This window comes from Pezoporus wallicus, unplaced genomic scaffold (genome assembly GCF_028554395.1).
Source record: "Pezoporus wallicus isolate ANWC-B61680 ecotype Strahan unplaced genomic scaffold, APGP_CSIRO_Pwel_v1 scaffold_7383, whole genome shotgun sequence".
NCBI classification, from domain to species: domain Eukaryota; kingdom Metazoa; phylum Chordata; class Aves; order Psittaciformes; family Psittacidae; genus Pezoporus; species Pezoporus wallicus.
In genome coordinates, this window is record NW_026636323.1 from 638,674 (window position 1) to 663,740 (window position 25,067).

Consider the following 25,067-nt stretch of genomic DNA (forward strand, 5'->3'; position numbering starts at 1 on the left):
AATAACTCACTCCTAGGTGCCATGGCAGAGATAGATGTACAGGAAGGAAGCTTTCAATATGTGAGTTCACAATAGCACATGTATAAAGTAGAGCTAGAGAACTCACCTAAATGTATAGAGATGACAGGGATTTATCTGGAATTTCAGAACGCAGTTCAGTACCATGACCGTTTCGATCCACAATGGTGTGGCTTTCTGTCAGGTCCTACAAGGTGGGAGTTACTTGTGATGGATTTCATCAGCAATGTAAGTGCACTCTATGCATCTGGAGGTTCCTTAATATAGGCTAAGATGAACTGCAAAATCTATTATGGCAGTGCTAGGCAAGTTAAGAATGAAATGACCACACCAATGTGGTATATTCTCATGTTTCCAAGAGAGAAGAAGGATGGTGCTGATAGTTCAAGGGTAGTTATTTTTAGGTCAGTTGTAAAATTACATTTTTAATAATGTAGAACACCAGTCACTGGTTAAAAAGAAACAGACCATTTAATTTTAAAAATACTTGCTTTGACTAAGACAATAAGTCACTCATCAGTTATGAAAAATACTATTAGGTTTTCTTTATACATTTAAATGTCTAAGTATTTTTTATCAAAACCTCCTATCAGGTTCCCCCAAAACTCTGAAGTTGTCAAAGAAACTCTCTTAAGGTCTGCCTTTAAAAACTTCTCAACAAATTGCTGCATTTTTCCAAGTACTAGGGACAATTGTATGTTTATTTATTCCTGAAGTATCTTGCTCTTAGCAAATATGAGTGTATTATGAAGGCAAAAGCATAAGTTGAAGGCAAAGTGCATAGGTTGTCCATGTTTGGAAAAATAAATGGTTGAAGAAGCAGTAGCTGTTGTGATTACGGATTTCCAGAGAGTAATCAATCATCAGTTCTTAGCAAGCCACAGTTATTCCTTTTACTACAAGAAACACTATTTTTTTAGTCTTCAAATCCTGCAAATGCTTCTAACAATGGTAACACGACAGTAATAATCCTTTTGCTGGGTGGAAAAAGCTGTAATTGAATAATCAAATAGACCGATCTTTCATAACTTACAGGTATTCATATTCCTTCAATAAATAAAAGAATATATTTTATCTTTTGATTCCGTATAGCTTTTGAAAGAAATTAAATTTATACCAATTTAAATAAATGATTCTAATAGCTTGACATGAACTATGCTGACAGGAACAGCTTATGATCATTATGGTGCCCAGAATCTTTTAAGAACCTACAAAGTTAAATAAAGGCTTAAAAGTTTCTTAAGCTACTTTTTTATTTGCATAGAAAAATATTTATCATAGGAGTCAACTATCATATGAGAGAAATTGCATTTGTTGTAATTGAAAAAGATAGCTAAAAAGTTTCTGTGGGTTATTGCAACAGTACAAGAATACAAGATGCTTCCATTTATTAAAAAATGTAAAACAAATCGTGAAAGCTAAAGCAGGCTACAAAACAGAAGGTTCCCGTATTATCTTTCTCTTGACTACTATGTTACAAGATCATGTGCCACAATTGAGTACTACAAAGTGTAATTCTTCATTTGCTAATATAACTCTTAAAACATTCCCCCCCCAAAAAAAGCACTATGCAAAATATATATATTTGTAAATGCTTCCTCCTGTAAGCATCACAACCTTGTTATCACATAATCACCCTGATCAATTGTTTCCTGTTTCTCATCACAGTCAATGCTAATCTCCAATTCCTTGTCCAGCTGATCCTGCGGTGTGGCTGGTTCTGAGTTCTGTATCTCCATTTTCTCTGTTTCTGAAGCACAAATACTTCCCTCTTCCTGTGAATCCAAAGAGTCACCATTATTCTGTGACTCACCTGACATGCATTTTTTGTCAGGATTTTGGATATTTAATTCACAGTTCATGGTCAGTTCTCCCTCTTCCAGTTCATTAGTTTTCTCACTTTGTTCTTCTGCCTGTTGACGGGAAACTGCTTCAGAAACGGTGTATATTTTATTTGTACTCTGCTCCAAAGAGTTTGGTTTTGATCGTCTGTGAAATAACCCAAAATTTTTTATGTCTGTTACAAAATTCACACGCTTTTGTTTCTCCTTAGTGGAATCTGACACCATCATTGCTGAGCCGTTGCTTACATTATGTGCTTCAGAGGCAATAGTGGCTGATCTTGGGTGAATCATAGTTGTTATGTCAAAAAGGCTGAAGTTCTTTTTCTTTCCTTTCTTGTTTTCTTCACTCTCACTATTTTCTTCATTTTCTGACAGAGAGGAAGTGTCTTTGTTCATTTTTGCAGTCTGCAAATTAGACAGCTTGTTTCCTTTTAACAAACCCAGGACTTCAAAACGAAAGCTGGAAATATCTTGTTTTAACTCCTACAATTTAGGAAGAAAGATGAAACAACAGAACACAAAAGCTAATTTGACTTTTCCTTTTGTAATTAAAAAGAGAAAAAAAATAGCCTTATGCTAGGGATCAGTAATAAACTTCACCATATGAATAATACCTGGCATTTCAAGGTGCTTTGCAGACTGTCTAATGGATCTTCCAGGTGAGTCAGAAAAGCAATCAGTAATTCTATCAGATGAAACTTCAGAGGAAATATGCCTTAGCCTAGACTGCTCATAGAAATCACTGTCAGTGGTGGAGGAAGGAGCACAGACAGCTTGAAGACCTGCACCCAATCTGCTAGAGAGTGTAATCCCATCATGATAACACCATCTTGTTCAGCTCTTAACACCATCCTTTACGCACACATGGAGACATATGCATGCCCTAGGCACACGTGTGCGCACACTTCCCTGTGAGTAGCAGCACAGCTAGGGCTTTGTCTATTTCCACTAAACGTTTGGCAGCTAGCAGGTAAATCACAACTAATTATTGCAGGCTGATATCAGCCAGTGCAACATCTGTCAAACTTTTCTCAGCAGAAGGCACCTTGCTTTCAGGAGGTTTCTATTTCTCTTCATTTTCTCCAAAGGGATAGACCTTTAAGATTGTTTAGTCCAATTGTAAACCAAACACTGCCAAGTCCACCACTAAACCCTGTCCCTAAGCACCACATCTACACATCTTTTAAATACCTTCAGGGACAGTGACTCAACCACATTCCTGGGCAGCCTGTTCCAATGATTGGCACCCCTTTCAGGGAAGAAATTTTTCCTAATATCCAATATAAACCTTCCCTGGCACAACTTGAGGCTGTTTCCTCTTATTACTTGTTAGTTGGAAGAAGTTATTGACCCCCACCTCACTACAACATCCTTTCAGGTAGTTGGTTTAGAAAACAATAAGCCCCTCCCTGAGTCTCCTTTTCTCCAGGCTAAATAACCCCAGTACCCTCATAGAATATACCCAGCAAAAAATATACCTGTTTAAGCCATGAACATTCAGTTTCTCCAGGATAATGCTGTGGGAAATGCTGTCAAAGGCTTTACTAAAGCCTAGACAACGTCCACAGCCTGTCCCTCATCCATTAAGTGGTCACCTTGTAATAGAACGTGAGCCATAGAATCATAGAATCATAGAACAGTTAGGGTTGGAAAGGATCTTAAGATCATCTAGTTCCAGCCCCCTTGCCATGGGCAGGGACAGCTCACACTAAACCATGTCACCCAAGGCTCTGTAGAACCTGGCCTTGAACACCGACAGGGATGGAGCATTCACAACCTCCCTGGGCAACTCATTCCAGTGCCTCACCACCCTAACAGGAAAGAATTTCCTTCTTATATCCAACCTAAACTTCCCCTGTTTAAGTTTTAACCCATTACCCCTTGTCCTGTCACTACAGTCCCTAATGAAGAGTCCCTCCCCAGCATCCTTATAGCCCCCGTTCAGATACTGGAAGGCTGCTATGAGGTCTCCATGCAGCCTTCTCTTCTCCAGGCTGAACAGCCCCAACTTTCTCAGCCTGTCTTCATACGGGAGGTGCTGCAGTCCCCTGATCATCCTCGTGGCCCTCTTCTGGACTTGTTCCAACAGTTCCATGTCCTTTTTATGTTGAGGACACCAGAACTGCACACAATACTCCAGGTGAGGTCTCACAAGAGCAGAGTAAAGGGGCAGGATCACCTCCTTCGACCTGCTGGTCACGCTCCTTTTGATGCAGCCCAGGATACGGTTGGCTTTCTGGGCTGTGAGCGCACACTGAAGCCGGCTCATGTTCATTTTCTCATCGACCAACACCCCCAAGTCCTTCTCTGCCCAACCTGTAGCTGTGCCTGAGATTGCTCCGACCCAGGTGTAGGACCTTGCACTTGGCATGGTTAAACTTCATGAGGTTGGCATCAGCCCACCTCACAAGTGTGTCAAGGTCCCTCTGGATGGCATTCCTTCCCTCCAGCGTATCAACCAAACCACAAAGCAGGAGTCAAGCAGGATCTCCCTTTCATAAACCTATGCTGACTGGGCCTGACGTTCTGTGTGTGCCGTGTGATGGCACTCAAGGTGATCTGAATAAAGCAATAATGAAGCAATTAGCTCAGGCTCTGGCTGTATCTTCTGCATGCATAAACTTAACCAGATGAATATGATTTTGAATACTTGAAGTTTGAGGTCTGAAAAAGAGCAAGATGCTAGAAATACACAGTAATGGATGTAGGCATTGTGATATATACTAAATATGAAATATATTTGACTACTTATTTAAATTTTCTGTCTTTTAAGTAATAAATAAATAAATTATAAATACAAATAAATAATAGAATCATAGAACCAACTAGGTTGGAAAAGACATTTAAAATCACCAAGCATTACCCCAGGACTGGCAAGTCCACCACTAAACCACGTCACTGAGGGCCTCATCTACACGTTTTTCAAACGCTTCCAGGGACGGTGACTCCACCACTTCCCTGGGCAGCCTGTTCCAATGCCTGATCACCCTCTCAGTGAAGAAATATTTCCTAATATCTAATCTAAACCTCCTCTGGTGCAGCTTGAGGCTGTTTCCTCTTGTCCTATTGCTTGTTACTTGGGAGAAGAGACTGACCCCCACCTCACTACAACCTCCTTTCACGTAGCTGTAGAGAGCTTTCTCTACTCCAGACTAAACACCTCCAGTTCTCCCAGCTGTTCCTCTTACAACTTATTCTCCAGACCCTTCATCAGCCTCATTGCCTGTCTCTGGACCTGCTCCAGCAACTCAATATCTCTCCTGAAATGAGGGGCCTAGAACTGAACACAGGAATCAAAGTGCAATCTCACCACTAGCTGCATGATAGCAGACTTTAGCAGAAAAAAAATCTATTTGCTAAGGTGCTGAAACTGTTTGCATCTTGCTTTACCAAATATTATATGTTGTTACACCCACTTAGTCCCCCTTTGTTGTCCCCTTACACCACTTGGCACAATTCAAACCAGCTGATGAAACTGATTATTGCTCCAGAGAAAGAGGGAGATTTGCTGGTGTCGATGTACAATACTATGTCTGTGTGGTCCATCATGACACAGACACTGCTCTAGGAAGTGAGTTATACACTACCTAAATAAATGAGGAGTGTGAGAAATATGCTTCACGGTCTTATAATATCTTACTAGAACACCTATAAACATATAAAAAAACCACATACCTTAAAATTTTCTTCTGTCAGTCCTTCCTCAGTTTTGGCATCTCTTATCATGGCTGCAACATATCTTTTCACCAGATTTCTCATAACTTCCTAAAAACATAAAATATTGTGTTAGCTTTCTTGAGATTAGTTACTAAACCTACACTCACCAGGCCTGCTTGGGCTTCTTTGTGCTTTAGGAACATGACAAAAAATGTACAAACCTTGTATCTGGTTGGAAATTTGTTCTGCTTTGCAGTGGAAAGTGATGACTTTAATTGCCCTGAAAAGAGCTGTATTGCATTTCACTGAAGGCATGTCTCATACCAGTAGCAGGCAATCTGACAGCGAGCAGTTGCTGATGCCTCATGAGGGACTATAAGTCTATTGTGGTTGTATAATCTTATTTCCAGCTATACTCTCCCAAACCTCCTGCGATGTGAGATTCAAAGACTTTCTGAATCAGCAACAGCAACTCTAGGTTTAATGGCCTGTGACAGGTTTTCCTATGTGTTTTGAACTCATGTAAGTTCTCAGCATCCACAAATCCCCCACCAATAAATTCCACAGTATAGCTGGAATAAGATTCTGTGTAGGGGTTTATTCATTTCTAACCTGCTCTGTGATAGTTTCCATGTTGCCTTCTACTTCTAAAAATTGTAAATTTATTTAGATTGGAAGAGATGCCTGGAGGCTCTCTGGTCCTGCTCATGGCTGTAATCAGTCAAGTGCTGAATATCTCTAAGGATGAAGATGCTGCAGCCTCCATGAGCAACTTTTTCCAATTCTTTACTACCATCACTGTGATGATGATTTTCCTTACAGAATTTCCCTTCTTGCAGTTTGTGTCCATTGACTCCTTTTCCAAGGAAACTCTGGCTGCCTTTCTCTCTAACCACCCACTGTGCTCTTGAAGGCAGCAATTAGATCCCCCTTAACCTACCCCAGGCTGAAATGCGGGTTTCTCCTTTTATGTCAGCCTTCTAACCATCTTGGTGGCTGTTTCCTGGATTCCTTCCTGTTTGTTAACAACTCTCTTGCAGTGGGGGGCCCAAAACAGGTCACACTGCTCCAGTCTTACAAGTGTGGGCTGGAGAGGAATAATCACTTCTCTCAAAGTGCTGCCTACAGCCTTACTAATGCAGTGCAGTATGTGTCTGGTATTCCGTTTGTAGATGGGTGGTAAACAGCTGCTCTGTGTTCACCTTCCCCCGATTTTATAGGTCCCTGTTGTACGTCTCACAGCTGTCTCTTTTTCAGGTTGGAAAAGTCCTACTTTACCATTTCTCATATGGAATCCATTAATTACTAAACCTACAAGTGTAGAGCCCACATCTTGTTTAACTTGCAACAAAAATTGAAAATAAATCTGAAAATTATTCCTTGTGCAATAATTCAAAAAATCAGAGGCTAAAGCAGGAAGAATGGAGTAGAACAGCTTACAGGGTATCTGGGAAGTTGGCTTATTAAGGGACAGGAAGTTTGTGACAGGAAGTCTGTGGGGAAACAGAGGTGGAGCGATGGAGAGCAGGTTCTCATGAAACATGTCAGTGAGCTGCACATATAATCCTGATGAACCCCAGCAGGGAGGTGGGACTATGTGGAATGTTTTTTTAAGGGCAATCCATGTTACAGCAGGCAAAATACTACTCAGTATATTATTGCTCTATAAAATACCCTTTTGCACCCCAAAAGTAGAAAACCCTATTTCTCAAATGCTGTTTTTTTGAACACCAAAAATACTACGCTTGTTTGCTGAGGATGAAATAAGTATTCATTTTGTGAATTAGTCCTTCTTTTTTTTTCTCTTCTTTCTCATGAAATTCTTCCTTTTTTTTTTTTACCCCATGAACTTTCTGGAAGCACTGAAAAAAAAAAATTGTAAAAAAAAACCCAAAAAACATGGGCCTGTACCTGGTACTGATGATGTCTTCTCAGATTGTCAGCTGCACGCCTCTAGAAAAGAACAAAAAAACATAAATCCTTGCCTGGTAGTAAAATATTTACTGCATAACAAAACAGCAGGCCTGTGCAGTATGTGGTATGTACTAAGCTGAGGGGTTGGTCAAAGTCTGCTGAAGACAGTGGTGTTGGAGCAAAGACTGAAGAGTATTTTACTGAATTGAGAACAGCTTGACATAAGCATTGTATTAGCAAGACACTTGCTATGGCTCCTAATGTTTCATTTAAGATAGACCTAACCAATACCTGCACTATAAAACCATACTGAAGGGAAAATTTCCTGCTTAGTTCCCTATTAAAAACACTTGGTCATAGAGAGGGGATGGAAGAAAGAAACCTAAACTGCAGTGCAGTTTGGTGTTGATAGGGAAGGAGGGTAAGAGGGTTAATAACTCTGAATAGGAACAGCAAAAAGAAGCGTAGTAGGATGAAAGCATGGTTCAAGCTTTAAGCAAGTGTTGCATTAGTTTATACTGCAATATCTAAGGGCTATCCAGAAGATGGGTTGAAAAAAAATAAACATCTCGAATTACTTAGTCCTTGAATTATTGTTGTCCTCAATAGCATACTGAGTCACATCTCCCTGTTCTATACCTTAATTATCTCTGACTCGTGAAAGAAAGACAATTTTAACTTGGGTTCTTATATCTGCTGCTGGTGAGAAAAAATGGTGTCTAACCACTAACTGCATTTGTACAAAACAGAATACTTACAGCATCTTAAAACAGGGTAAAAAGACATCCAAGGGGCTTGTTAAAATTTACCTCAGTTACATAATAAGGCAGTTCACAGTAAGGTATTTTGTCACCTTCTTGTACATGAAACTGATTGGCAATTTATAATTAACACTTTCCCTGTACTCCAAATCAGTTTAGTCTTCAGAGCCGACTTCTTGTTTTAAATAATTTGAGGGATGCAGTAGCTGTGTGATTGGGCTTCACAAAAAAATAATAGAAAGGGGAAGATCATGATTTCTCAATCAGTCTGAACAGCCACTGTACTGTAGGGCTTTATCCATAAGCATCTTGCCTTCAGTATTTTTCCAGATGGTGTTTCTGTATCTATGCCTTGTCCAAAGAGAAGATAGAAATTTCTTTTGTTTAGGAGTGGAGGGACAGGCGAGCATCCCCACCGCCGGGACGAGAGGGGCAAGGCAGCCATGGGGAGGCTGATACCGTCCCACCACCCGCCTTTAGCCGATTTTCAGAAAAAAATTCTGATTTTTCGCAGTTGACCACACGATGGAGATGTTTCATTCCTGCTGAGAGGGCACTGAAGGGGGTCTGTTGCTAAGGGAGCTCAACAACAGATCTGACTTACAGTCAAAGGGGAAAAACACTTTAAGGTGTAATTGAAATGCACTTCAGTTCAGGTAAAGCTAATAACTCATATAAAAAAAACAAATTATTACTTTCATCTTGCAGAATACTTTCTGCAGTTGCTGTCTGCTCTGCTTTATTTCACAGTGAAATGTGAAATAAATGCAGAGGTTTCATTCTGTACCCATAGCAAGAAATGGCTAAATCATGTTTATTCTTGTTGTCCAACTGATTCTGAAATTCCCAGAAACAGAGGCTGTGGATTTTAAAACAATTTCATATATGTAGTAACATGTCCAGAACAGTTTTATTATACTTAACAATTGTTTTCAATCCATACCACTGAGAAGGTTAAAGAGAATGCATTTAATGGTGAGTTTTTAAACACAGACACATAAATACTGTACAGGGAATTATGCATACAAATAACCTATAAAAGTTACTACACCCATCACTTCTCTATCTCCTGTTTAAATGTTCAGATTCAGTCTCCAGTTCATAATGGCCTTTTGACTCCTGAAAGCAGAACGAATCTTTGCTTAAACACATCTGAAAATCAAACTATTCACTATAAATAAATAAAATTGCATTAATATTCATATTGTACTTGTTTAGTTTTCAGCCAGCCTGCTTTTTCTTCATGTGGTCATAGTCTAATCTGTGGTTCAAAAGTTGTTTCAAGTAACCACTGTGCTATGTGCTTCTTCAAGTGTTGAAAGCTATGGCTGACAAATCTAACTAAATATAACAACATTCTTCTGATGATAATGTCTTATTAGGTCATGAAACTAAAGGGGATTATAAAACACTTTCCAAAGGGGGCACTGATATAATTTACTAAGTTGAATAGAAGATCTCTTAGTACTGATAATAATTTTGGTCTTTCTGCTTATGCCATTCCTAGTAATTTACATTGTTTGGAAGAAAAATCTCTTTAGCAGGGAAAAGGTTGATAATCTTAAATTACTTAGAATCATAGAATCATAGAATAGTTAGGGTTGGAAAGGGCCTTAAGTCATGGCATACATATTCCTTATCTTCAATAGAAGCATCCCATATGAACTTAATCTGTGTTGACAAAGAGGTTTTCCCATGAGAAGGTTCTTGGCTCCACAGCAAACACTCCAGATTACTGATTTCCATTCCAGGTGGAAGGAACTTCAATTTTCAATAATGCACGTTACGGAGAAAATACAAAATACTTATATTGACCTAGGAGTTGCATCATTTTCCACTTGGAGAACAAAGAATAGGAGAAGGGGAAAGGATATTTTCTCTGACAAATGGTAATAATTATCATGTAGGTTGCTTGGTAAAATAGCAGCAAAATAAAAAAAAACTAGAAAAGAGGTAACTTTTTATCTATACATCAGATGTACACACACACATAAAAATATCACCAGATATTCCTAATGATCCTTTACATTTTCTCCTCTGAAATACTTTAAATTATATGTAAAAATCTTTCTGGCAACTGATCAGACATCGAGTGGAATGTAACTTGAGTAAAACAGTACAATTTATTCCAGTGGGATTGAGGTTACTTTTCTTACATCTCTTTCTTGAAATAGCAATGAATTTCAGGTGGCCAACAGCAGTAGCCTTGAGACACCCAAAAGCCTCAGGCAGTTAGGAAACCTTCAGCCCAATCAATACAATTACTTTACTAATCTGGCTTTTGCAAAGGTGAGTGACAAAGTTAACAGAACTGCCACATATATATATGTAAAGAGCAGCACACACTGTTATTTCAGACATTTGAGTGTAGGAGATCTTTGTGGTAATAGCTAAAGAGAATTCTGCACACCTGGGATATGTCAAAATGACAGAAAATAAAGATGTGCTGCAATCTGAAAGGTAGAAGATCTCTCTCTGATTAACAGCAGATCTGAAGTACTAGTAAGCAACATGTAACCATCCTGTCCTTTCTTCAAGCTGTAGCTGCGCTGGAGAAGCTGCCATCGGTGTGGTTGGACAGTGCGCTGCTTTGGATAAAAAACTGTCTTTTGAAAAAGCTCCCGTTGACTCCCCCACCTACTGCTTCAGCTGTCCCAGTACAACAAAGGCTGGCAGAACCACAGAGCTGACATCCAAGGAGAAGCAAATTAATCAGCTTTCTTCAGAGGCACCTCACTTGCCTGCAGACTCTGTTCTTTCCCATGATAGCTTTGTTACAAGCAACACTGTAAATGGTCCCTGCAAGCAACCGTGTCATACTCATTTCTACTGACATTTTCCTTCTTCATTCAAGTCAGTTAAATCCTTTCACTAGCATGTCTACTGTAAACTATTCTGAATCTGAATTCTTTCTTTACAAGTTCTGCCTGCATATAATGAACTTGCAAGTGTACATACATATATATTTTTTATAGTGGATTGTTGGTGACACATTTAATGCATCCTTTACTCATTCCTAACTCATAATTCCTGTCTTTTTGGTACTAAAGTTTCTTATGCAGACATCATGCCTGATCCACCAATCTGTCTATCATCTGTTTTGTATCCTCTAGCCCTGATTTTGGATGCACGCTATTGCTTTTTCTGCTGGAAAACACTATAGTACATCACCACTGAGTAAAGCTTCCTAATAGGAAAGTTGGCATTTAAAGGTTTAAAAAAAAAAAGTTTTGAAATCTAGGTTCTGCCTTACAAACAACACGGCATCCATACATCCATATAGCAAATATAAGGAAATGAGCCCAAAACTGAGCCTACAGTGTTGTTTTATTTTTTCCCCAGGAGTGGTCATAGGGAAGGAATCAGAGTACACAATGTGGAGTTCAATAATATGAAGTAGGTCCCAACAAAGCTTATCTTGTAGCTGTGAGGTCAGCATTATTACAGGGGATATTCCAGTGAGCTGGAGTCAGAGAGCTGTCAACTGAGATTTGTGAACAAAAGGCAAAGAAACTCTTCATTTCCCTTTGGTTCATAGGGCATAGAAATTCGAAATTCAATTTGTAATGTAGTTTTTTCAGACAATTGAAAAAGCTCTGGGAAACCAACACTTAGCTGTGGGTGAATGAGTTTTTCAAAACCAGGAAACAGCACATTCCCCCAGGACAAGCTGAGTTCACCGTGATGTGCCCATGCATTCTCCAAGGACGTAACCTCCTGGGGAAAATCCAGTGAGCAGCATCTGTTTTACATCTACTCAAACTGTGTGTACACCTGACTGCTGGAGTAAATAATGGCTCCCACACTTTGATGGGTATGAAAAGATTTTCATGGAAATCAGAGCAAATATTTCATACCCACATCTGATTTCATTTTGGAGCTTGGGTACATAACTGTGCCTAGAAATCACAGTGTTCCAAATTCAGATAGCCCTAATGGGCCTTGTGTTATACCTGAGGAGCTAGCTGAAGTTTTATGAGTTGCACAGATGTATGGACTGAATATGCCTAGTCAGCTACAGCCACTCACTTTCACTGGGCACCTGGAAGTCTTGTTGCCGTGATGGCTCTTCTGGTGAGCCCTCTGCTTCACAGGGGTTTCAGCTATTCTTTCAGCTAAGTGCCTATTCTGTAAGAAACTAGCTATGGATATAGCCCTATTGGGTCACATACTTTAGGATTTCCATTTTCTTCCATCAACATTTTTATTTTAAAATTTACTCTACAGAAATAAACCAAAAATGTCCCACATCTCTTCCTTGCCTATGTCCTCCACACCCAGTTCAGTAATTAGGGGTTCACATCACATATTTCTGTTCTTCCAAGAGAGTACCTTTCCCCTTCAGGATCTTAATGACTTTGAGATGGAAATCTCTCATATCAGAACTGCTGTGCTTGGGGTAAATAATTAAATATCTACTGGGTATTAACCTGGTTCTCTCTTAGCCCAAGCCATTTGCTTTACTGGGCACCTGCTCCTTCTTTCTCCATACAGAAATATCATCCTGAAGCTGAAAAGTCTTTGGGCTGCATTAAGAGGAGCATGACCAGCAGGTCAAAGGAGGTGATCCTGCCCCTCTACTCTGCTCTTGTGAGACCTCACCTGGAGTATTGTGTGCAGTTCTGGTGTCCTCAACATAAAAAGGACATGGAACTGTTGGAACAAGTCCAGAAGAGGGCCACGAGGATGATCAGGGGACTGCAGCACCTCCCGTATGAAGACAGGCGGAGAAAGTTGGGGCTGTTCAGCCTGCAGAAGAGAAGGCTGCGTGGAGACCTCATAGCAGCCTTCCAGTATCTGAAGGGGGCCTATAGGGATGCTGGAGAGGGACTCTTCATTAGGGACTGTAGTGACAGGACAAGGGGTGATGGGTTAAAACTTAAACAGGGGAAGTTTAGATTGGATATAAGAAAGAAGTTCTTTGCTGTAAGGGTGGTGAGGCACTGGAATGGGTTGCCCAGGGAAGTTGTGAATGCTCCATCACTGGTTGTGTTCAAGGCCAGGTTGGACAGAGCCTTGGGTGATATGGTTTAGTGTGAGGTGTCTCTGCCCATGGCAGGGGGGCTGGAACTAGATGATCTTAAGGTCCTTTCCAACCCTAGCTATTCTATGATCCTTGATTCTATGGTTCATTATGTCATTGCACAGAAACATGATTTTTTTTTTTCAGTCTAATACATTTACATGAATGTAAGGTATAAACATTATCTACTAGAATTATTCTCTAACTCATATGTACGTTATTTGACAGTTTGGATGGTCTGTAAAGCTGAGAAAGACTCACCTATATAACAAAGAGGAGTACTGTAGGCAGAGTAAAGCACAGGACTTACCCCTATTGTTCCAAAACTTTCTGGTTTTCTTCTAATTTTTTTCTTACAAAGGTGTCTCCATAACCATTTGATCAGATACCACAGAGACTTTGGGCTTGGTATGACATTAAAAGGAGTGGGCAGAGTTCCTCCTTCTTCGAAGTAACTCATCCAGAGTTTTGTTCGAGCAAACTTCCACTCAATGTCTGCATGATCCTGCACACAGGAAACACACCACCAGCACAGATTCTTGTTAAAATTGAATAAATTGATTTTCTTGTTAAAATAGTGGAATCTTCTTTTGACAGAAGGTCTTTAACACAAAGCAAAGCTAAGCTACTTTACTTCAGTATACATACAATATATATCCACTTTTAACTTTTATTTCATTGCTACAGGCTTTTAAATAAACAAAAGATAATTATAAGCAGAAAAATGCTACATTTCTGAAAGAGATGTTTTTTTTTTATAATAGCAGCTTATCATTATTACACACAGATCACTCTAATTACTCTGCTGAGTAGCAGCTTCAACAAGTGTGTAAATCTCACAAACTCTCTTAGTAACTGACAGCCCCAGAAATTCTCAAATAGCTTACCCAACAAATCATGAGGCTACTTAAAACTGTTGAGCTGAATATCTCCTTTTCCTTCTGCTTCAGATCTGTATATTCAGATTCTATTTAGGTTGTGAGGGGGTTATATATTTTATTTTATTTTATTTTAATTTAATTTAATTTTATTTAATTTTATTTTAAAATTTTATTTCTTTTGGATTCTATATAATATTGTATAATTTTGAAAAGTTTGAAAAAAACCCAAAACTAAAGTCCATGTAAAGACTGCTAAATGTAGCAGCTGAGCAAGAAGTTTAAATTTACAATATTGTATTTGGATGACAACCATAGTGATCAAGAACTTAAACTATAGGCCTTTAATCTTTAATTAATCAAAACAAAAAATTCAGAAGTTGTAGTGGGAAAACTATTTCAACTGCAGTCTTAGTTTTGATGACCTAGTATGTTGTGATATTGTGCACCAGACTTTGCCGGCTAGCACTATATAAACACATGTAGTCAGTATTTCTTTTGTAATTTCCTGATTAGAAAAAAAAAAGGGGGGGGCATTTTAAAAATATATGACTGTGAAGCTTTCTTTCATTTGTTTGCTTTCTGCATGACTATATTAGAATTACCGTATGATGAATCAGTGTTTGTTTTCATTAGCCTTCTTAATAGACAGCTGAGAAATAAAAATAGCACAGTAGCTTTGGTAAGGATGAAGACAGGTTTTGTTGAAGGAGAAAAACAGAAAGACTGCAAAATGATCATGATCTTTTGTTTGAATTGCTAATGGGCCCAGAATTGTCCAAGAAACATCCCATATCTATTATCTGTATATTCATGCTGTATGAAAATTAAAAAAAAAAAAAAATCAGCCTTTTAAAGGTTAATACATATAATGCATTAAAAATAAAGCAGAGACAGAACAATCTTTGGCAGGGTCTCTTTCTCAGTACAGCTTGAGCAGGGCAGCAGCTCCTGTCACTTGCCAGCAGCTTTAGGACATCCTTAACCCATAAACTGGCTTCTGCAGCAGGGCCACCTGTTCCTCATTCACAGTTGTGGAGAAATTCCCCTCTGCCCAATCTAATGGGGGTCTGGTTTCTGGGTCCTCCCAAAACAGAGCAAAGGAATTAGAATGAATCAGAGAATTTGTCCCAATGCCCTGTCTGTAAAAAAGGTTTATTGCTAGAAAAATAGGATGTAGGAACAGAGAGAAGGTATGTATTATAAATTATCTAAGGATACAACTTACAGCAATTAGTTGGTAAGAATTATTCATCATGGCTATTAGCATGTTGAGTAGAACAACCAAGGAGATTACATTATATGTACCAAACATGGTGGCCCCAACAAATTCAGTAAATTCATGCCTTGCTTTCACATTGGTCACATAGAGATTGATGAGTCCAAATATAGACCAGAATAATGACTGCAGCGTTTCAAATAATCTGAAAAACAAAACCCAAAAGGACTAGTTGTATAACAACACACGTACTTTTCAGATTGTTCAGGTTTTCCCCAAACATACAAAAGTCTGTGACTTGCTTGAAATAAATGATACTTATCACAATAGAAGCAACATATACAGAATATCTTTCTAGGGAAATGATGGCTTAATGTTTCAAATCTGAGCTTCTAGATATCCAATACTGAATCTATAAATAAGCCTGCGAGTGAAAGTCTCATCTTGTACAAACTTCTGAGGGATAACATAGTTTTAGAAATCTTATTTTAGAACCTGCCTTTGAAAGCATTTTGACCCTTTGCCTCGACTGTATAGTGTAAAATAAGGATCCCAAAGTAACTCAATGGTTGTGTTTAAACAATGACAGTATCCTCATAAATACTTGGTGTTGTCAGTTTATGCACTTTCTGGTTTGTGTTGAGAGCCACTGAGATAAAAGGAGTTGTATAATTAGAAGAATATTATTATCATTAGCATATGTTTTGTTTTCCCAAGAATGGAGGCATTAAAAAGACAAACGTGCTGCTCAAATGAAACTTGTGCTTTTATAACTAAAGTATACGATATTCCTTATAGAAGCTTGGGACAAGAGCTACGAAGCTAAATAACAATAACCAACTTCAAAAAGATTCCTCTGAAACTAGACAGTTTGACATAATTTCACTTTCATACAATGGTCAGCTACACTACAGTGTCATAAGGGTGGGTTCTGGTTAGACCCTTATGAAAAGTTTGGAGCAAAATTTTCTGCTTGCCTGGTCCCATAGGTTGGTATTAATTGGAGTGAGTTTTCTCCATGGCCTCTCTCCTGCTCCTTCACCCTGACAACAGGAGCAGGTTACTTGGACAGGACGTGTGGGCCACCAGTGCTGTCCCCATGCACCCGGAAAAGGGAGGATGCTGAACTGCGGGGACTTGTAGCACCCTGGGTGGTCCTGCATGCAGGGACCTGCTGTCCTGAACTGGGCAAAAATAACCCTTCAAATCCTTTTCCCACCAAGCACTATCATCTGTGAAACAGAACTTTATCACTCAACCCAGTACAGTGCTGTCCCATAGAGAAACCTGAGAGCGCAGTATGCTTTTACTTATAGTAACTCAAGGTCCTGTATCTCTGTGCCTGTAGTACAGTGTATATGAGTGACAAAGTACTCCTCTGGAGTCTCTGGTATGGTTTCCACTTGCCAGAGCACAAACTGAACAACCACTATTCTCTCCTGCTCAGCTGCTGAAAAGACTCTGCAGAAAAGATTCAGGATGGTTTGCTTAACATCATCTTCTGTCACTACTGCCAGTAAGTCCCCACTATTTTCCAAATATTGCTTCCATAAATACGGAGCTCTAAAAATTTTCCTTACGCCTTTCTGTTTAGATCACACAAAGTTTAGAACTGCATAAGATGTTATTAATATGCAAAATACACATGCCTGAGCAAAGTGACTTGATTAAGATGATGTAAAAGGTGCTATTTTTATAAAATTATTTACTTTGAGAATGAAGCCATTGATAATAAACATATTTTAAAAACAGCCTAGATATGATTGATAGGAGGTAATAGGGAACAGGTATTTATAGTAGGATTTTGATTCAGATTGAAAGTTGAAAGATGAGATAGAGTATTATTATTCATTTGGTAGAGTTTTGGAACTATAGATAGTAAAACTGTTTTTCAAGTGAAAAAAAAATTAAAAAAATAGACTTTTAACAAGAAATTAGAATACAGTATTTGATTGTATGGAATAGACTCAGTTTCAGTAGAAGGCTGGACTGAATGTTTTTTCCTGCCTCAGTTTATCACATTTACAAAGAATCTTCATGCTTTAGACAACCAAACTTATTTAATGCCCACCAGTAGACATCACAGAAATGCAATGTGACAGCTGCCTGGATAAGCAAGCTCTGATCTGATGATCTTTTTCCCTTAATTCTAAACATGTACTTCCTAATATCATATTATCTCCTTGTTGTCTTTATTTTATCTTTTTATGTTTTGAGATATAATGATTTGTACAGACTTCACCGTACTATGGGATGAACATCATTACAGATTGATTTAATGCTAATATTTATTTTTTTATATTAGGGTAACTTTAGATGTGTCTGTCAGGACACCACTGTAATACCAATAGAAACAGACGGCCTCTCTCCCGTAAACAACATCTGAGTGATTAAAATACTAAGGACAGAAGGGGAGGATAGAAATGGATCAGCCACTTACGTTGAAAATGCATTATTCTGCTTTTCACATCGTATTCCTTTGCAGTTGCCAGGTTCATTTGTCTCATAGTAGAAATAAAGCTGGTTCAATCCATTTGCAAAAGCTAGCAGCACAAGGCAGTATATGAAGAGAAACTTCAAAATGTCCAGCAACATTCTTCCTAAAGATATCTGCAGAGGTCCCAGGTGGGAATTTGCAGTGAATAATGAGATCAAGCGTAGGGAGCTAAAGATGTTTGCAATTGCAAACAGGGCCTCGGCCACCAAGGTTGGATGCCACATGTCCCAGCTCTCCCGTGGAACTAACCCACTATACTGAAAACAAGCAGAAGGGAAGAAATTACTCCTCTATTTTTATGCATAAACAAGTATGTCAGATTCTTTACAAACTCTTCAATTAATTTGCAGGTAGCACAATAAAACTAATGTCTTTTGGAACGCAACATGCCTTCAGACCATTTTTTTTTTTATTTTAGCAAAACAAAAAAATGGGCACTACTCATGTACTTGTCTTTCATTTTTACCTGCAGGATGGTCTACAGTTTCTAGTTTTATGCAACTCTAATAATTCTCTCTCAAAGCAAAAGGAACAGTTTTTGAACACCTGGGGTTTTATAATTATCATAGAATCATAGAATCGTTAGGGTTGGAAAGGACCTTAAGATCATCTAGTTCCAACCCCCCTGCCGTGGGCAGGGACACCTAACGCTAAATCATATCACCCAAGGCCTCGTCCAACCTGGCCTTGAACACTGCCAGGGATGGAGCATTCACAACCTCCCTGGGCAACCCATTCCAGTGCCTCACCACCCTAACAGGACAGAATTTCCTTCTTATATCCAACCTAAACTTCCCCTGTTTAAGTTTTAACACGTTACCCCTTGTCCTATCACTACAGTCCCTAATGAAGAGTCCCTCCCCAGCATCCCTATAGGCCCCTTTCAGATACAGGAAGGCTGCTATGAGGTCTCCATGCAACCTTCTCTTCTCCAGGCTGAACAGCCCCAACTTCTTCAGCCTGTCTTCATACGGGAGGTGCTCCAGTCCCCTGATCATCCACGTGGCCCTTCTCTGGACTTGTTCCAACAGTTCCATGTCCTTTTTATGTTGAGGACAACAGAACTGCACACAATACTCCAGGTGAGGTCTCACAAGAGCAGAGTAGAGGGGCAGGATCACCTCCTTCGACCTGCTGGTCATGCTCCTCTTAATGCAGCCCAGGATACGGTTGGCTTTCTAGGCTGCAAGCGCACACTGCCGGCTCATGTTCATTTTCTCATCAACCAACACCCCCAAGTCCTTCTCCACAGGGCTGCTCTGAATCTCTTCTCTGCCCAACCTGTAGCTGTGCCTGGGATTATAGAAACTTTCAGCTGTAAAATTGATAAATTATTTCTTTGAGGAACAGGCCAGGTACAACAATGGTGGATAGAAACCCCCACGACCTTGGCAAGATGGAAGAAAACATTTAATCAAGGAATAAGTATATCAATCACTAACACTGGACCAATGATGAAAAGGCTATTTATTAATGAACCATGGCAAACTGCTTGTGTGTCTCATTATTGAAGAGTCTGATCCCTGGAACTGTGACTCTTTACTGTTCCAGCTTTACCAAAATTTCTTGAAGACGTTAGATGTTACTTTGAACTGAGGCTTAACTCCTGTGGAAGACTCGTTATTATTTATTTAGTCTCATTAATCTGTTTTACAGAATGTATCAGAATACAGAATCTATGCTATGAAGTCATCTAAAATGATTGGATGTTATAATATGAAGTAGATTTTAAAGAAGGACCATACTGCAGTCTGTATTTACCTATTGTAGGCCACTCAGATGCATCCATCATTGCTGCTAGTATGCCCTCAGTAGTAAGGAAAATGACTCATCTGGGCCAGATGAAACAGCATAGCTTCTGCTGCACTCACCCTCCAAAGAAGGTGATGGCTCAGTGATTTGAGACCAGCTGAGGAACCTGGACATACATAAGTTTATGGGACCTGACAAGATCCATACTATAGTCCTGATTTAGTTGGGAGGCCACTCCCCATGTTACCTGAAAAGTCAGTCAGGTAAAGGCCCTGGTGACAGGAAGAAAGGGACTCTGGGAACTGCTGACCTATCAGCCCTACCTCTGTGCCTCAGAAGATCATTGAACAGATCCTCCTAGAAGCTAGGCTAAGGCACATGTAGGACAGAGAGATGTTTCAAGACAGTCAGCAAGGCTTTACCAAGGGCAAGGCCTGCCTGACCAACCTAGTGGCCTTGTATGGTGGAGTGATTACATCAGTGGGAACAGCTACTTGTCCACTACTATATCAGCTACTGATGTCATCTACCTGGAATTTGGTAAGGCATTTGATGCATCCCCCACAACATCCTTCTCTCTAAACTGGAGAGATGGATTTGATGGGTGGACTGTTCAGTGGATGAGTAATTAGTTGGACAGTCACATATATGGCTCAATGTCCATATGGAGATCAGTGGCAAGTGGTGGTCTGCACTGGGACCAGTACTGTTTAAAATCTTCATGAAGAACACAGATAGTGGGACTGAGTGCACTCTGAGCAAGTCTGCAGATGACACCAAGCTGAATAGTATGGTTGGCACAGTCAAGGAACAAGCTGGTATCCAGAGGGACCTGGCAAAGCTCAAGAAGTGGGCCCATTTGAACATCATGAGGTTCAATGCCAAGTGCAGGGTCCTGCACTTGGGTCAGGGCAACCCCTGGTATTGATACAAGCTGGGTGATGATGAAGGGATTGAGAACAGCCCTAAGGAGAAGGACTTTTGGGGTACTGGTGGATAAAAAAACTGGACAGGAGCTGGCAGTGTGTGCTTGCAGCCCAGAAAGCTAATGACATCCTGGGCTGCATCAAAAGTGTGACCTGCAGGTTGAGGAAGGTGGTTCTGCCCCTTTGCTCTGATAAGATCCCACGTGGAGTACTGCACCCAGCTCTGCAGTACTCAATACAGAAAAGACCTGTTGGAGCGGGGCCAGAGGAAGGCCACAAAAATAATCAGATGGCTGGAACATCTCTACTATGAGGAAACACTATGAGAATTGGGCTTGTTGAGCCTGGAGAAAAAAGGCCCCAAGGAGACCTTATTGCAGCCTTTCAACGCTCAAAGGGGGCTTATAGGAAAAATGAGTACAGACTTTATAGCAGGGCGTGTTGCAACAGGATGAGGAATAATGGTTTTGAACTAGAAGATGGTAGATTCATACTAGATATAAGAAAGATTTTATTATTTTTTTTTTTTTTATGAGGGTGGTGAACCACTGGAACAGGCTGTCCAGAAAAGATGCCATCCCTGGCAGTGTTCAAGGTCAGATTGGATGGGGCTTTGTGCAACCTGGTGGAAAATGTCCCTGCCTGTGGCAGGGGAGTTGGAATGAGATGATTTTTAAGGTCCCTTCCAACCCAACCCATTCTATGATTCTATGAAAAATATGAGATGTACTTATTTTATCTGAATACTGGCAATGAAACATATAACTTTGAGTTATCTTAGCAGTTCTCTCATCCTGGAATGATATTCTTACACAGTCCTGTCACCTGCTGTAAATAATATACATCTGCTTAACTACTATCTCAGTCAGATAGCCTTGAATGGGCAATAAATGTTACATTTTCCTCTGGGAACATGTATCACACAGGACAGTAGTATAAGGGGATTCTTATAATTTTACTCAAGACAGTTAATTAAAATATTTTCTTAGGTGGCTTGAGCTGTCATAGATAGAATTTATTTAAGCACTAGGCTTATATACTGGATTTAATAAACCAAAAAAGCTTTATTTTAGAAAAACCTACCTTGAAAAGTTAGGTAAATTAAAATAAAAAATTTAAATCAAAATGTACTGGTTACTTTTGGTACCCTCTCAATCTCATCTGTCATAGAGGTGGGAAACTCTTTTGCACGTATTTGAAGGAAATGTGCCTGGGTATTAAATTAGATTGTATTATTCTGTTAATTACAACATCATGTGTTTCAGCTGACTACCACAACTGAAGCTCTTTTTGTTTAAGAAACAGAAAAGTATTTAGGTGCAATGTTGCACATGCACTAAAAAATAATAGCTGCAGAACCAAAGTGCTTTATGAACTGTATTCACTATGATTGGCATGCAGGCACTAAATTAGAGTGCAATGGATGCACATTATCCCAGATACTGTCACCTTGGAATTTGATTATCTTAAGCAGAAGCTTTCTGGAAGATGAAAGGATGTCTTCTAATTAATATTATTCTAAAGTGAATAATTGGCCATCTCTAATGCTTTGGAAACATGCATTTTCACTGAACTACTTGCTTTGTTACATGGGACAGAGAAATTATTATTTTCCAGTTACTTTATGACAAGGCATCCTTGTGCGTAAAAAAGCATTTCATCAGCTTTAAGTCACAGCTCTCCTCATACTTTCAGGCACCTCACTCTTTCAGACAACAGCTCCAAATTTCATTGAGAAGACTCCCAAAGGTTTGCAGCTATAGAGCCATTGTGCCAAAACTCTTGTCACACGAGGAGAATGGTGTATCAACAGATCACAGGCCTTTGCTCATCCCTGCCCCTGATCAACTGACATGTGGAAGCTTGTAAATACACAAGATGATATAAATTAGAGGTTCCTTTGTTCCTCTATACTTATGGCAGGGCTGCAGGAGGAACAGCTGCTGTTTGAGTAGAAGGAGCTCTAACAAGCTACTTGACGGCTGTCTCCTATTCCTAGCTGAAAGGATCTTGGCAGAGGAGAGACTCCCCTTCCATGCATACAGGGTAGCTGGTAGTAGGGAACTTAAAACATCTGAAATATAATGCTGACCACAGTGGCCAGTAAAAATGGGCTTGTTTTCTTTACTTGAATGTGACAAGAGCTCCATGACAGATGTCAACAAGTGCTTTCATTTCCTTTCAGATAGGGCTTCCTTGCACTTTAGACCATTTTTTGATTAATATATTTTATTTTCTGAGGAATTTCTATCATGTAATGGATTCATGTTGAATACATACAAAATGCAACATATAATCATAGAATAGCTAAGGTTGGAAAGGACTTTAAGATCATCTAGTTCCAAACCCCTGCCACGGGCAGGGACATCACACAGTAAACCATGTCACCCAAGGCTCTGTCCAACCTGACCTTGAACACTGCCAGGGATGGAGCATTTATCATGTTCCATGGCTTTGAAAGGAGGGCTTTTTTCCTGTAGTATAAGTCAAGTCAAACAGCGGGAATATAACTATTAACAAAAAGTCCATGAAAAGGATGGGAAAATGAACATACCCAGCCTTAAGTGACCATTTTATCCCATTCAGCTTTACTTTTTCATGTTGCATTTATCATGAATTTTCAAAACAAAGTTAAAATATTACTCTTCACCTTTTTTCTTTCTTTTTTTTTTTCCACCTAATTTTGGATAAATATTTTTCTTGTAGCCCTGTCTGGAAGTTCTGCATGGTATATAAAATTCTGTTAGGCGCAATAATTTCTTATTGAAAACCAAGAAAAACTAACACAAAACATATTTTTGTGCAAAAGTTATTAAATATTACCAGTGATTATCCTTTTCCAAGAAAATTACAGTATGAATGTTCAGGATCAAATAACAAAAGACTGCCTCATCCAAGAATAAGGAAGTATAAATCACAATGTTTTGCTTGCTCTTATCCTAGTCTAGCTTCTTGTCATTTCTAAGGCTGAGAACATTGAAATACAGAAGAAAGTTTGAAGAAGCCTAATTTCATTTATCTTAAATATTTTGCCATTTTTTTAAAAATACTTTACCTTTGAAAATGCGACAATTTTCAAGGAGATTGTTGCTAAGTACAAGGAGTTCATTACAAAATCCATAAGGTTCCACCAATCATGAATGTAGTCCTGTAGTCCACCATCCCACATTTGTTTAATTTCACCCCAAATAAAACCTGAAAGGGAACGTAAGTCATTAAGCATGAATATTCAATAAAAAAGCCTGTGACTATTCTAGACACTTACTTCACAATGGATTGATTCTTCTTACATTAATTATAAAGGGAAGGTGGAGAAGTGCTCTAAATTACTCATCTAGAAAGATGAAATTTTATCTTCCCATTAATTTTTCTGGAATTAATTTGGCAGGCAAAATTAAAAAAAAAAGAAAAATAAATCATCTGCTTATACAAGGGCAATTTCTTTGGCTTTAGTCAATCTTTTCCCCATTACACTTATCTTAATAAGTAAAAAAGGGTCTTAAAACCAGACAACTTTGTCCTTGATTATCTGCTGACATATATCATTAACTAGAAAGTTTATGACTGCAGGAGTCAATCCAGCACACTAATTTATTTCAGTTAGAACACACACAGTAAGTAAGAGAATTTCTAATGTTATTGCCAATGCTGAACTGAAGTCTCCCTTTTGCATAGGAAAGAGTAGTTTCTGCAGTAGAATATTTTTTCTTGATTCCTTCCTTTGGGATATGAAAGAATGGAAACTTTTCAGGTGTGCAGAGCATGCATTGCGCTGGACACAAAGTGATACAGAAATATTAAATACCAATGGGAAATTTTGCAAGTTGTCAGACATGAACTTGGTATAACAGCTCTAGAAACAACTGTGTGGAGATGCTCTAATGCTATAAACATTAAAACATCTCTGAAGAAGATACGTCACATTATTGTATAATATAGTACACTAAACCAATATGGAACATTTAAATGCATAATTTACATTATTATCTATAGAGCTCTTTTGATAAAAATACTAATAGAACTTTCAATTTTTCACAGTTCATTATTTTCTTAAAGGAATTTCTTACTTTTGTCCCCATTAAAGGAACAAAATTCACCACAAAAGGGAGCAATCTCTCAGATATAGATGTTGAGAACAGCTAATTCAAGACGGCTTTTCTCCATCTGCTTATCACATGTTCATTTGGAAAATACTGAAAAAATTTCCTGCAGGAGACTATATATAGAGTCCTGCATAACTCTAAGGTTCAAGGGCCTAATTTCACCTTGAACCTTATACATGTTGTCTCAATGGTCTTTTAGATGACTGCAAGGAAAACTTACATCTTCTCTCAAACATGATACCTAACAAGTGATTTCTGGTCTATTTTTGTTGTGCCAGGTAGTTTATTAAGTCATTTGGAAGGTAGGAGGGGGATAGATGGGAGGAGTACAATTTCATTTTGAAATATTTTGGCTTGAGCCTTTCTGTCTCCTGACTGCTTTCAAAAGGAAAGGTTCCCTTCCTCACTACTTTCTCCCCTTAAACCTCAGCCACATATTCCCATCTTGTTTCTGCATGTCATCATCAATGACCAC

The 25,067-nt window shown here is 39.0% G+C and overlaps 1 protein-coding gene across 2 annotated transcripts in view; it reads right to left on the reverse strand.

Annotated features, from left to right (window-relative positions):
• Positions 1-470: 470 nt before the first annotated feature.
• The window catches only part of TRPC4 (transient receptor potential cation channel subfamily C member 4), a 140,677-nt gene continuing 116,080 nt past the window's right edge, over positions 471-25,067 (reverse strand). For both annotated transcript variants that reach the window (XM_057399983.1, XM_057399985.1), the window contains 7 exons: positions 23,545-23,684; positions 17,755-18,068; positions 15,324-15,519; positions 13,528-13,722; positions 7,431-7,472; positions 5,538-5,627; positions 471-2,345 (listed from right to left, as the gene is read on the reverse strand). In XM_057399983.1, the coding sequence (XP_057255966.1) occupies positions 1,629-2,345; positions 5,538-5,627; positions 7,431-7,472; positions 13,528-13,722; positions 15,324-15,519; positions 17,755-18,068; positions 23,545-23,684 (1,694 nt within the window). In that variant the 3' untranslated portion in view covers positions 471-1,628. The remainder of the gene's footprint in view (positions 2,346-5,537; positions 5,628-7,430; positions 7,473-13,527; positions 13,723-15,323; positions 15,520-17,754; positions 18,069-23,544; positions 23,685-25,067) is intronic.